General features: G+C 34.3%; 2 protein-coding genes and 1 non-coding gene across 3 annotated transcripts; 2 read left to right on the forward strand and 1 right to left on the reverse strand.

The window, feature by feature from the left end:
• Positions 1 to 5,140: 5,140 nt before the first annotated feature.
• Positions 5,141 to 6,829, forward strand: LOC132609466 (CBL-interacting serine/threonine-protein kinase 7-like). The gene has a single exon (XM_060323446.1). The coding sequence runs from the start codon at positions 5,223 to 5,225 to the stop codon at positions 6,552 to 6,554; it is 1,332 nt and encodes a 443-aa protein (XP_060179429.1). The 5' UTR covers positions 5,141 to 5,222; the 3' UTR covers positions 6,555 to 6,829.
• Positions 6,830 to 8,681: 1,852 nt separating this feature from the next.
• Positions 8,682 to 14,362, reverse strand: LOC132609986 (pentatricopeptide repeat-containing protein At3g23020). The gene is made up of 4 exons (XM_060324218.1): positions 11,202 to 14,362; positions 10,897 to 11,011; positions 10,552 to 10,626; positions 8,682 to 9,102 (listed from the first exon to the last, which is right to left on the reverse strand). Exon 1 carries the CDS (start codon positions 14,194 to 14,196, stop codon positions 11,338 to 11,340), a length of 2,859 nt encoding a protein of 952 aa, XP_060180201.1. The 5' UTR covers positions 14,197 to 14,362; the 3' UTR covers positions 8,682 to 9,102; positions 10,552 to 10,626; positions 10,897 to 11,011; positions 11,202 to 11,337.
• Positions 9,297 to 9,368, forward strand: TRNAK-UUU (transfer RNA lysine (anticodon UUU)). Its single transcript has one exon. It is a non-coding gene; the product is annotated as a tRNA-Lys (tRNA).
• Positions 14,363 to 14,629: the final 267 nt, after the last annotated feature.

Raw genomic sequence — 14,629 nt, forward strand, 5'->3', positions numbered from 1 at the left:
TGTCAATGCCACGTAGGTGGACAACTGTAAAGGAGGATAAATATATTTAAACCAATAGTATAACGGCAAGGATATATTTAGACCCAAAATATAATGAAGGGTATATTTGGGTCTTTTCCGTATATAGAATGGCCATTACACATCACATGTTTGTAGAGTATTGAAGAATTTGGTTTAAAAAAAAAAAAGTAAAAGTCTAAAACCAGAATAAAGACTGATTAATTAATCATCTATTAACCTGCTTGCTCTTTCTTCTTGCGTGTCTCTTGCCTGCCGACTTCATAAAAGCGTGATTCATCGCTTATATATTCGCTTAATTAGCTTAAGAATAAGTTTGGCAGATTAATAATGAAGACAAATCTATCTATATATAATATAAAGTTAGGCATACATAAGGTGATGTGACACCTCTCTATGACTTTCATTCCTATTTATCTTTTTTCTCACTTTTTTGCATTATTTTCTTCATTTTTCTATATAATCTACTAATTAAATGGATCGACAAAAGCCTTAAATATTCTTGGACAATAAATCCAAGTAACCGTCTGATCGAGTCAAAAATGATTACACTTGTTTTGGCTCCATTATAGAGAATGAGCCCGTTTGGATTGGCTTGTAAGTTGCTTATAAGTTGTTTTCAGTTTTTTTGAGTGTTTGACTGGTCAACTTAAAGTCATTTTGTGCTCAAAAAATAATTGGGTCCATTTGACTTAGCTTATCTAAAGCAGCTTATAAGCTGTTAAAAAATAAGTTAAACTATCCAAACTTATTTTTTTTAACTTATAAGCTGTTTGCAGCTTATAGACATAAGTCCATCCAAACAGGCTCAATAACTGCTCCCGTTACATGCCAATATTAAACCATTCATTAGGAAATTTAAAAGTGGCAGCACTTTTGTGTTGTCAAGCAAATATAAGAGGAGAAACCCTACAGCTTAATTCACTCATCTTTATTTCATACGTACTAAGCCATGAAAGGATACTCATGCTTCTTTCCAATTTATCAATTTTGTGCTTTGATGCAAAGTGATACACAGAACAATCTACAGGAAGGGTGTAGAGCTTTTGTGCCAATCTAGGGATATCAAAACGGAATATGACGAAATAAGGGACTGATCAATGTATATAGGTTAGTATGTGGAATTCTGTTGATTCTCTACATACATGATAGAGGACTTACTATATTCATATTAGAATAGAAGTAATATAAAGGTAAATAATTGTGTTACACCCTCAATAATTATGTGAAAAAATATGCTTTCTTTGGCATATGTTAGATTTATTCTTCTCTTGAATCTTTTCCCCCAGTTTTCTTATGCATAATTTTTTCTTTTGATATTATCAAATCTAACTTCTTCTCTTAATTTGGTAGCCTAAGCCTATGGTGAATTCAGAGGTTCCTTCTTATTTTTTTAATTATCAATTTACTAATTGTTAATTGAGACGTACAATCTATTTTTTAATCTTTTTTCTTAGATATGATATAGTCATTTTTCTTTGGTTTCGTGGATAAGTAGTTTAGATCTTCATTTTTTTTATGCCCTTAACATGCACTATGAGCCCGTTTGGATTGGCTTATAAGTTGCTTATAAGCTGGTTTCAGCTTTTTTGAGTGTTTGGCTGGTCAGCTTAAAGTCATTTTGTGCTTAAAATAAGCTCAAAAAAATAATTGGGCTCATTTGACTTAGCTTATCTAAAGCAGCTTATAAGCTGAAAACAACTTATAAGCCAAAAAAAATAAGTTAGACTACCCAACTTATTTTTTTCAGCTTATAAGCTGCAAACAGCTTATAGGCATAAGCCCATCCAAACAAGCTCTATATCTATGATTATATCGACCTTTATGATATGTTTAGTCCCATCTTTTATGATAATTCAGAAGAAATAAGATCTCTTGGTCTCTTTAATTTGAATAGAAGAAAATATTTTTTTCAGATATCTTAATTATGTGGTTTTTTCAAATCTCTTATGTGTAAAAAATGAAGATCTCTTATAAAAAAATTATAAAATTAAAAAAAGTTTGTAAAGAGCTAAATAATCATTTCTCCCGATAATTTATAGGTGTAAGGGATGAGGTCTTGAAAAATAAGAGAAACTATTTCGACAAAAATCGAATTGCGAAAATTTTAGATTGGAGATGAGAAATTGAAAATAAATATGCTGCGAAGAAGGAAGACAATTTGCAGAAGTCTTTTGATAATTGAAAAAAAAAAACGCAGAAGCGGAAATAATAGTAGTGAAGAGAGAAAGAAAAGAACGAAAGGAAAAAAGAGGAAAATAAGACAAAAATAATTTTAAAAAAATAAAATCGAAAGAAGTTATAAGGAAGGGGAAGTATATATTTTGTTTGCAGTAGAACGGAATTGCATCCATTATGTATGAAGCTACGGTCATATTTTTACCTTTTCCTCTCTTAAATATTTTTTATTTTGAAGTAGAAAATAGACAAAAGAAAATACCTACTAACTATAAAAAAAACAAGAAAACTTAAATTACTTATACTAAAAATTAATGTATACAAATAGAGATATGAAAAAAAAAAAACATTATTGTAATCTATCTTTGTGACTCAATATCAAGAAGTCATACTCCAACAATCTGTGATGACTGTGTTTATTTTCCTAAATTTTCTAAATATATCTAATTACCTTTATGCATGTGAAGCTTGAGTATAATTTTAAATTTTGAGTCATATATATAAAATTCATTTATTCATCTTTCATCTAGCTAAAGAATGAGGCAAGTTAATATATGAAAAATACACGAGATACATCTAAGTTCCCGGTTTCACTTTTTTTTTTTTGGGACAATTGTTCATGAATAATGTACCAAACTATCAACCCCTTTTATTTTGTCAATATAAATTAATAAATAAAAAATGATAAATGAAGTCTATCATTCTCTTTAACTTTTTATTTCTTCTTCTTCTTCTTCTTCTTCTTCTTCTTTTGAATTTTACAACCGTGTGAAGCGCAGACAAATTTACTAGTTATCATAATCTCTTTGGGTGAAAATAATTTACATCTCCCAACTATGCTTTAAAAATCAAACTCCCCCCTCAACTTTGAACAATAGATATTATCCCCCCTTTATCTTATTTTACTTTTTTAAATGCCTATTTTACCCTTACATTATAACAACTGTCTTATTTTTTTACTTCTTTAGAATCATGATATTTTTTATTTTCTTAATTTATGTAATAAATTTCTTATAAAAAATAAATATTATCTTCTAGGCGAAGAAAAAAGTGAGAAATACTAATTGAGAATATAAGTTAATGATGTTCTTAATAAAATAACTTAGTAGAATAAACAAAAATTATATTTTAAAAAATAATCAAAACTTTAATATTTATTTATACAAGTGAAAAATAACAGGTCATAATAACTTTATAAATATACATCTATGCAGGTAATGCAAAAACAATTAAAAATAGAGGCAAATTTTTAAAAGTGATTTATTTATACTGTAAATGAATTTTATTATAATTTAAGAAATATTTCATTAGTGACAACCAAAACTTGTTTATTTATATGAACAATAGAGAATAAGAGAGAAGTGAAACTTAAATATACACACATGCATGTACATACATATATACATACTTACTGCATATGATATGAAATAGTAACCATAAAAAATAGCATTAGATTTTGTTACAAATTCTTAAAAGTATTATTATACTTAAAATGTTAATTAACTTAAATAAAAATTTAAATACCTAGATTAAAAAAAAATATCATATAAAATATAAAAATGTATTTTACATAAATGGAGGAACGAAAAAAGCAAGGGTGAAATAGTCATTGCATAAGATAAAGGGGGAAAATATTTATTATTCAAAGTTGAGGGAGAAGTTTGATTTTTAAAGTAATTTTCATCCTAATCTCTTTACATATAGCTATTTAGCCAACCTTAGCAGCCCCCCACCCCCCTCTTCAGATGCTCCGCTCGTTCCATTTTATATGAAAGTTTTTGACTAGTTATAATATTTAAGAAATAATTAGTTTTTCTACAAAAAAATATGCATGTATTTTTGTGGTTATAAAATTATGTACTATTAAGAATAAAATAAAATTAAAAGTTAAATTATTTTTAAATATAAAAGAACGTCATTTTAGGACAAATTCAATAAAGAAGGTATATAACATAAAATTGGACATTGCGAATTTATTGTTATCAAGATTAAGACATGTGAATGTTAATACCATAAATAATAAATGATTATTAGTAGTATATTTTAATTTAATCATCCGAGGGCGCTCCACCTTTAATTAAGTCTAAAGGATCTACTCATCCCTTGTAAATAAAATGAAATAGGTGTCGACGTGATTTGCAAAATATGCTCCATAAAGAACGTGTTCTTCAAATAAATGATCATTTACCCGCAAAGGGTGGCTTTAATTAGGGGCCACCTGGGTTGATTTTTCTTACAAACAATCTTCTCGTCCCACATAGCTAGTCTAGTGCGGTATATATTTTTTTTTGTGTGGTTTGTGAGTTATTGCGCTATTAGCGGAATTTATTTGGAGTTTAAAAAATAATATTCCCCTGTCCACTTTATATGATAAAGTTTGACTAGATACGGAGTTTAAGAAAGAACGGAAGATTTTTAAAACTTGTGATCTAAAACAAAACATAAATATTTATGTGATTGTAAATCATTTCATTTAGAGTAAAGATAAATTTTTAAGTTAAATTATTTGTAATTATAAAAATATATCATTCTTTTGTTGTGACGAACTAAAAAAAAATGTGTATCACATAATTTTAGCCTAACAATAATAATAAATAAATGATCATTTTGTCTAGTCATACTTGTACAATCCTAAACTCGTGAAAATGTTAAAAGAAAATACTACCTCCGTTCTAATTTACGCGGCATCATTTTTTTTTTAATCCATCCCAAAATAAATGTCATCTTTCCTTATTTGACATCTATTTAATGGCACCATCCCTATTTTATTCTTATTAAGTCCCACTTACTTTTAAAAATGTATTTATTTTGAAGAAAAATAAAGACAATTTCATAAACATAACAAAGTGACGGCAGTAGTATTAAAAGTAGAAACAGTCCAAAATCAGAACAGTGACAGATTAGATACAGCCCACTAATAATCTTCCTATAAAACCAACCTCAATCCTTGTTTCTTCTTTGCCCTGTCCCTTCAATCACCTTGCCATTTCCTCCTCTTTTTGCCTCCTCCATTTGCCGTCACCGTCATGGATGTAAAACAACCCGAACCGCCACCGCCTTCCTCCGTCAAAATTAAAAGAACCACCAGCTCCGACAGTACCGGATCCGGGTCAATAATCCTCAATAAATACCAACTCACCCGCCTTCTAGGCCGTGGTAGCTTTGCTAAAGTATACCATGCTCGTTGTTTAGACGACAACAAAGAATTCGCCGTTAAAGTTATCAATAAAGCCGTCACTACCATTGATGCTTCAATGGAACCTCGTATAATCCGAGAAGTATCCGCTATGACACGTCTTAATCATCACCCAAACATCCTTAAACTCCACGAAGTCATGGCTACTAAAACCAAAATATACTTCGTAATGGAACTCGCACACGGTGGTGAGCTTTTTACGAAATTGAACCGACGTGGTGGCCGGTTTTCTGAATCAACTGCCCGATTTTATTTCCATCAGCTTGTCTCTGCCTTACACTTCTGTCATCAAAATGGTGTCGCGCATCGCGATATTAAACCTCAAAACATGCTCCTGGACAAAGATGGTCACCTTAAAATCTCCGATTTTGGTCTCTCTGCTTTGCCTGAGCAGTTACAGAACGGTCTTCTTCACACCGCCTGTGGTACACCGGCTTATAGTGCACCTGAGGTAGTGTATAGAAAAGGGTATAACGGAGCTAAAGCGGATGCTTGGTCATGTGGGGTTATACTCTATTTTTTTCTTGCTGGAAGTTTACCGTTTGATGATTCCAATTTGCCTAATATGTATAAAGCTATACATCGTCGTGAATTTCAGTTTCCTGATTGGGTTTCAAAGCCAGCTCGGAGAATAATAAACCGGCTTCTTGATCCTAACCCTGATACGAGGTATGGTATTGAGGAACTGATGAATACTACATGGTTTAAGAAATCATCATCGATGAAACAAGAAGAACAAAGTAGAAAGAAGCTTTTTGGTGAAGGGATTTTAGAGAAGGAAAGTAAACACATGGAGAGAATGAATGCTTTTGATATTATTTCGATGTCTTCTGGGTTGGATTTATCGGGGTTGTTTGAAGGGGGGTTGAATAAGAAGGAGATGAGATTTACGACGAATGTGGAAGTAATGAAGGTCGAAGAGAAAGTGATGAAGATTGGAAAAGATGAAGGGTATAGAGTTGAAAGAAGGAAGAGAGGGGGAATTGGGTTGGTTAAAGGTCGAGTTGTTTTGTTGATGGAAATTTTGGAAGTGGCAAAGGAGTTATGGTTGGTGGAGTTTAAGGTTGTGAATGGAGGATCAGAATTTGAGGATTGTCAATGGGAGAAACTGAAAGTTGGGCTGAAAGATATAGCTGTTTCATGGTACAACGATGGGTCTTGAATGATTGTTAATATCAGGCGAAACATGGCGGCTGGCGGCTGGCAGCTGGCGGTAGAGTTCGAGTCCCCCTGGCGACGGTGGCGGCTGGAGGTTGGAGGCGGCCTTATATAGTGGTAGAAATAGGCGTAACCCTCTGTTTTGGGGGGCTAAAATATGGTTCTTGTTAGTCTTTTTTTGAGGAGATCTATCTTTTTAGTTTAGTTGCACTTGCACATATGTTTTTAATCATTTCTTTTTAATATTTCAATTCAATTTACAATTTCTCGGAAGCAACATATGAATCTTATATCTAGGCCCTGGAGCATGAAATACAGTCTATAAGTTTTTTTTTTTTTTAACTAATTATATTACTATTTACCAAATGAGTTGTATGTACAAAGCTCAAGACTGATTCATGGACAGGGAGCCCCGTGATATCAGTAACCTATGAACATAACAAAGCTAGCACATTACAAGTAAGTATTCAAATGCATAACTCTACTAGCTAACTTAGGCTTCTTGGTTTCTCAACATATAACTTCCAAGATTATCAACGTTGTTAGCACATCTACTGTCCTCATTTTCTGCTGAAAGATTCTGCAATTCCTTTCATGCCATAACATATAAATGCAACCAGTCAATGTCACCTTGTACATCTCATCTTTAGAGTTCTTGCCATTAGCGTACAATCTTTGCCATTCTTGCTCGTCCTTTCATGCCAGGACTGGCCTTGAGTACCCTTGCCATTGAAGCAACTTTCCCCACATTGCAGCAGACAGTGGACACATGAAAAATAAATGCTCAGTTGACTCAGTTTCCAAACCACACATAGCACACTCAACATCATCAATAATCCCCCATTTGAGTAACCTGTCCCTGGTGTATAGCTTTCCCTGTATTGCTAGGTATGTGATGAAGATCCACTTAGGGGCCCCTTGGTTATTACATATCATCTTCCTCCATGGAACTTTGGCAAAATCTCCTCTGAGCTTGTTGCACATAAATTTGATGGAGAATCTGTCCAACTGAGAGTTACTGATTCCAGTCTCTTCAAATATCTCTTCTATTGGCCGGTCCTTAATGTATTAGGCATGTACCCACTTGACCCAGGTCGAGAATCAAATTTGAATTGTAAATCTTTTAGAAAATAGTTGGTGAATGTGCTGCTACAAAAACTACAACTTTGGTGTTTTCGGCGAGGACCTGGTGTCGTGGGCTAGATGGATAACTAATAGTTAGAGGAAGTTGACGAAGTAGCAAATTAAATGAGAGGCTCTTTCCCGCTTCATGTTCTTTTAGAAGACTCTGAAAATGATAAATTAGATAACGATTTCCAATCTCAGCAGATGCTATTAAGTTATACGAATCCAAATTAGTCGGTCAAGAGGCAGCGGCAACGGCAAATCGAAAAGGTTTGTAAAATGAGAGTTTTCAACTTCTAATTCTCAACGTTCTTTTTTAAAGCGGTTGCTATCGTGGACTAAATGGATAGCGAGTAATTAATGAGAAGTTGACGAAGTAGCGAGTTAAATGAGAGGCTTTTCGTACTTCCAGGTTCCTTCAATTAAGTAAAAATAAAACAGCGGCAAAAATGAGGCAAGTCAGCGCAGAGACGGCACAAAATGACAATAGACAAAAATATCATGGCTGCCATCACAACGTAAAAATCACTTTGGTGCCCCCACAATAATTCCATTAATATTGTAGATGCAATCAACGAATGACCAAGAACCGAATATGTGATTGGCTGCATATACCCATTAATCTATTTTTTTCCAACTCAAAAGATTCAACCAAGTATATGATTTTGCTGTAAACAAAGATAACAAGTTGTAGAAAGGGACTTTTCCACCAGTTGGGAATCAGTTCTTGTACAGCACAGAAAAACATAGATCACCAGCTCACCCAACAACAACTACTAGCAAGTTGATGGTGTTATTTCAATGACATTATGTTGCTACGAAATTCTGACAGAAACCAAAGAACACTACAAGAAGTTGCAATTCATAAATTAATATATCGATCTGGCAGGGTATCAACATTTTTGTATTTACTACCTCCAAATTTAATGTAGGACATACATACTAGACAGGCTTAAAAACACTTCCTAGATAGTATGTGAATATCTCCACCAGCACAAAATGCACGGTAATATTTCTTTCTTTTTTGGTAGGAAAAGACACGTATCTAATATTTATGCATCATAATAACAAGAGATAGGGTCATGTCGGACCATATGAGTAGTAGTAGGAATGCCAAATTCTAGATTACTATTACATTTTAAGATCGTAATGTTTCTAACAAAAGTAGTTCCTAATTTGCCCGTCAATTGTCATGACTGCATCTTAAACCAACAGCACAGGCAACATAATAAAAAAACCTCCTTCTTGCCCCTTTTTTTGCAAGCAAGTTTATACGGTATCCCAAGTACTTCCTTGATTGGATAAGCTCAGAACTATTATAGGATTGGAGCTTTTGTTAGTTAAGAAGATCCAAAATGTCTTGGCATAAACACAGTCCTGAGAAACAATTGCTGGTGTCAACATACTTTCACAGACATATTTTCCACCTGTCAATTAGTTAAATGTAAATTTCAATAGACGTTAAAACATGAAACAAGGAAAGAAAGCACTAGGCCACCAGAAAAAATGGTGGAAAGATAGTGAAGTAAAGAAGATGGAACAGAATGGCTGAGGAGGGAAAAATTGATGTGAAGAATTGTGGTTGTTTTAATTAAATTTTGTAGCCGTGGTAAAACAGCCAGCCGTCTTAGCTCAGTGGTAGAGCGCGTGGCTTTTAACCACGTGGTCGTGGGTTCGATCCCCACAGACGGCGTTCTTTTTCTGTTTTTTGACATAGTTATGCCAAAAAGTATCATAGTACATGAATTTATAATTACAAAATATTTTAGAAACCGTAATCAAAGGAATTTTTAACCTCCAAACGGAAATAGTGCTACATGAAATGGAAATAAAAATAATATTGAAAAAATTAATTTGATAGAAATATATTGTATACATTTATATGATGTAGTTGTAGGGTCAATAGTTTGTTTTTACTCCATATAAGACGTTTGTTCTTTTAGTAGGGGAAAAAGTCACAATGACATTTAAATTTCGAATAATTAAATGAATCTGAATCCTCAAAATAATTAGAAGTTGTGTGTGAAAATATTATCTGTAAGGTTGTTTCAAGATTTTGAAACGCTCTAAAATTGAAAAAGCATTGTACGAATTAGAAATAAAGGAATATTTATTTAATCGCTTATATGTTTCTTTTGAAGAAAATCCTTCCAATATCTATCTATTGTATAGAATACATAGCACCCAAGATAGTTTCATTTTTAATATTTTGTTACTGCTAAAATCTCTGAGAAATTTAATCGCCAATAAGCCAAAAGGAAAGTAAGAATTCTCTTAAAAGGAAGTTACTTTCATGAAGCCTTCTTTTAGTTTTTGACATGAAATGTCCGTACATAGCACATCGTTTTGTCGAAAAGAGAAGATAAATATTCACTTATTTTATGTCTTCAATATGCTTCATCTTTACTATTTGGATGTTACACTTGGAAAGAACCCTCTACTTTTATGTAAGCAATTTCAATACATGCAACCATTTCATGGTTTGTGACAGAAAAAGTAACACTTATCCCTGAAGAAGTGCACAATGCATTTGATTCATAGCAGAGATATTTTCAAGTACTATACAGAGAATTACAAGCATTTTAGTATACTGGTATGATCATTTTCAATTTGAGTCAATTATGACCATTTTCTTGGAAGATCGGGTTTCAATGTATCCGCGAACCTTTTAACATTCTAGTTGCAGAAACACTCTATGAGCAGTACTTGTTAAACCAAAATCCAATGTTAAGAAAGCTTTCAAAGTATGTTTGTGGTCTGCCATGTAAGTACACAAATGGTGTTATATCTTACTAATGTAGTCATAATGTAAAACTCAGTAGCACTTGAGGGGGAGAAAAATAGTGCTTGAATTTAGAGGGAAGGAACACAATTACCTGTCGAGTTCGTGTGTCATCAGGAAACATCATCACCTTAATATCTGCTCCTTTCTCTTTTAATGCACATGCATACTGCGGACATACAGAAGGCAAAAACATTTTTTGAGATGAAATGTTCACTTCAAACATTGAACCAGGCAAGACATTCTAAGGTTCCTCCGTCAGAATGAAACAAGAGTGATCATACTTGTATGAATACTTAATAACTTCATGGTCGCTACATTACCAAACGAGACAATGAGTAGTTGCTCGATCAAGCAATGACATTTTATATTGCAGCCAAGGAAGCAATGATTTCCATTGTTAATCTGATTTTATGCCCAGAAAAAAAAGAGTACATACTCGTAATCCATCAATAATGGGCACTGGCAGCTTTGACCGGCAGGATTACCTCCATATGGTGTAGGAGCATCAATAAAACAATCAAGTGACATGCAAATTCCAGTGATTTAAGCACCTGCAAATTGTATGTCTTTATAACGGAATAGCATTCTACTCAATAACACAGTTTCAGACTGAAGGATGCTACTAGAGATAGCACTTAATAATGATGCCTAGATCTGACAAAAGGTTCAATACATTTGTATTTACAACAACCAAATTGTGAAAATTACATGGGAGGCTTGAGCCACTTCACTAGAACCTACCTACGTCAGTAGAGCATGAAGCAGTTTCTCTTCGAGAGAGTGCTCTAATAAAGTTTAATATCTGCAGACCCTAACCCATGGTGCAATCATCTCCTATCTCTTTTCTTGTATCTTAAAACCATGAATATTTAAAAAACTAAGCATCTTTTCTATCAGAATTTTCAGTATCAAGCACACCAATAACGGAAGATAGGGCTGAAGCCCACTCTTGCATGCCACTCTGAGAATCCTTTTTCCTCAGAGATTCCAGCCTACCAACAGCCTCCTTTGGAACACCGCATTTAAGAAGAACAATTCCAAGTGATTTGTATGTTGAATCATCAGGTTGGATGGCAGAAGAAAGCATTTCCTTGTAAGTCGCCAAAGCTTCTTTAAACCTCCCATCAGTTGCATACAATCCAAGCACATTGTTGTAACTCAACAAGTCAGTCAGAAGTCCCAGTTCTCTCATTTTCCGGGCATTTTGATAGGCTTCCTTAAACATTCCATTTCTCTTGTACATACACAACATCATTGCATAAGAAAATTCATTTGCATTTCCCTTTATCTTCAGGTGCTCGAAAATCTCTTCTGCTTGTCTAACCATAGAGCGCTCGCTGTACAAGTCAATCATGCAATTTGAAGAATATACATCAGCCCCTGCCTCAAACGACTGAAGCATTTTATATGTTTCTTGTGCTTCTCTCAAATACCCAACCTTGGTGTATAGCTTAATTAAGGAAGTATATATAACAGCATTTGCCTCTAAACCAGAGTTTCTCATTTTAACCAAGTATTTTGTAGCGTCTTTAACGCTTCCTATGTCAGCAAAGGCATTTATCAGTACACCATAGACAACAACATCCGGCTTGACGTCAAATGCAGTCATTTCATCGAATAATCTTACTGCCATTTCCAGCTGACCTACTTTAACAAAACTAGATATCACAGCACAATAAGGGATGCAATCATCAACTAATCCCGCCTCCTGCATTTTCCTCGCATAAGATGCTGCTTTCTGCGGCAAATCTGCACCAGCAAGCAATTGAATGAGTGAACTATAGCCGCATCTATCAGGAGATAAGCCATGTGTCTCCATGCTATCAAACAAGTAGCATGCCTCGTTATATCTCTTGCTAATTCCATATGCTTTGATCATTACATTGAACTCAAGAACAGTGAGTCTTTTTCCCTCCCTGCAGCAATTAAAAGCTTTCTCAGCTTCCGAAATATGGCCACGTTCACCGAAGGCATCGATATTAGCAGAATAGCATTCAGAAGACATTTTTCCTGAAAGATGAAACCTCTGGAACCAGGACCTTGACTTTTCTACCATCCCCGCTTCTAGATACATCCTAGTCAAAGCTGACTGAGTGAATTCGTCAATCTGTAGATCTTTCTTATCCATCTCCAAAATGAGCTTCTCTGCTTCACTGACCATATTTCTTATAGAAAATGCATACAAAAGAGTGCGATAGGTCACTGCATCTGGTTCTAGAGAAGCATCTTTCATAAGTTTAAAGTAGGTGGCGGCCATTTGTATGTTGTCATGCTTTGCGTGAAGGGAAATAAGTATGTTGTATGTTCGTGTATCAGGATGGCACTGAAGCCCCTCCATCTTCCCCATCAAGGAAGCAACTTCTTCCATTCGTCCATTATTACCACACATGTGAATCATTGTATTGAAAGTAACTGTTGTCGGCACGATCCCTTCCCTCAGCATCTGGTGAAAAGTCTCATATGCTTCTTTCACTTGTCCTGCTTTCCCGTAAGTGTCGATTAAGTTGTTATAAGTATGTGAGCTCAAACAAACACTTGAACCAGAAGAACCATTGACTCTGATACCACTTCTTGGCGCACCATTTACACGTTCCTCCACTTGACATTTGCATAAAGACCACTTTTTCAGAAACTCTTCCGCCTTCTTAAACTCCCCTGCCATTTTATACATCTGAACAACAATTCCCATTGTCACCTCATCTGGCACCATCCCTCGTTTATTCATCAATTTCAACCATTCCACTGCCTGGTCCCTACGCCCACCCTTGCTGTAGACATCGATCAGAGTCCCATAAGTTGAATTTATTGGCTCAATTCTCCTTTCCTTCATTTCACCCCATAACCTCTCAATCTCACCCCACCTCTGTGCTCTCCCGAGAATCCTAAGCATAATATTATAATGTATAACATTCAATTCATGGCATCCTCTTCTCTTAAACCACTCAAAAATCTCCATCGCTCGTTGCCAATCCACCTGCTCCTTCAATATAATAGTCCTTTCTTTTTTGGTCAAACTCTTTTCCCATGGCTTTAATGCCTCATCCAAGTTACTAACCGTCTCCAAAGCTTCCAGCATAACAGGAATGCATCCTCCATATCTGGCCCATTTCGTCGAACCCTTATTCTGCACTTTCTCCACCGCATTCCCTGAGCTCAATTGACCACCAACTTTTTTCTTACTCTCAGTTCTATCAACTGGTTTCCTAAAAACACCATTTTGGGTTGTCAAAGCACCATTTTGGGTCTCCTTATCAACTGGTTTCCTAAAAATACCATTTTTGGTTTTCAAAACATCGTTTTGGGTCTTTAAAACACCATTTTGGGTCTTCAAAATACCAATTTGAGCCTCCTTCACTTCATTGGAGCATTTCGTCGAACACTTAGTCTGCACCACATTTCCCAAGCTCAATTCACCATCAATTTCCTCTTCACTCTCAGTTTTATCAACTGGTTTTCTCAAGAAACCATTTTGGGTCTTTAAAACACCATTTTTCGAAACATGGGTATGCAAGTTTTTTCCAGTTTGATAATCCAACTTCTCTTTTACATCACCAGGCCTGAATTTAACCCCAAGATTCTTGCTTTTCTCAATTCTACCATTTGGGTCATGTAATTTGTGCTGTTCTTTGTATTTCTTAGTGGGTTGGATTAAAATTCCAATACTGGGAGTGGATTTAGTTGAGTTAAGTATGTGAAAACAATTGCTAGTATCAACATACTGAAACTTCACATACATTTTTCTCAATCTGTTAGTTTATTAGAGTATGTTTTCAGTAAAGGCTAAGATATGAAGCAAGGAAAGCATTACGAACTTGAGACGAAAATGCTGAAAATATATAAAGAAGATGAATGGCTAAGGAGGGAAAAATCCAAGTGGAGAATTGTGCTTTCTTTTTTTTTTGGTTAAAGATTAGGACTCCTCCGTCTCAAATTATCTATCGTGGTCACTTAAAATAGTTATCTCAAATTATTTATCATAATTTTAAAATTAGTTATCTCAAATTATTTATCATTTTAAAAGTTTCAACTACAATTAATTATTTTTGTCATTTTACCGAATTTTATCATTAATAGGAATGGCACACAAATAGTTTGAGATGTTGTTTTATATTGTTTAATATCTAATACAATTTTCATATTGCATATTTTAAGATTTGATGGGACTTTCA

This window comes from Lycium barbarum, chromosome 9 (genome assembly GCF_019175385.1).
Source record: "Lycium barbarum isolate Lr01 chromosome 9, ASM1917538v2, whole genome shotgun sequence".
Lineage (NCBI taxonomy): Eukaryota > Viridiplantae > Streptophyta > Magnoliopsida > Solanales > Solanaceae > Lycium > Lycium barbarum.

Excerpts from the sequence above, each read along its gene's own strand:
- LOC132609466 (XM_060323446.1), top strand. The coding sequence starts at position 5,223 with ATGGATGTAAAACAACCCGAACCGCCACCGCCTTCCTCCGTCAAAATT.
- LOC132609986 (XM_060324218.1), bottom strand. The coding sequence starts at position 14,196 with ATGTATGTGAAGTTTCAGTATGTTGATACTAGCAATTGTTTTCACATA.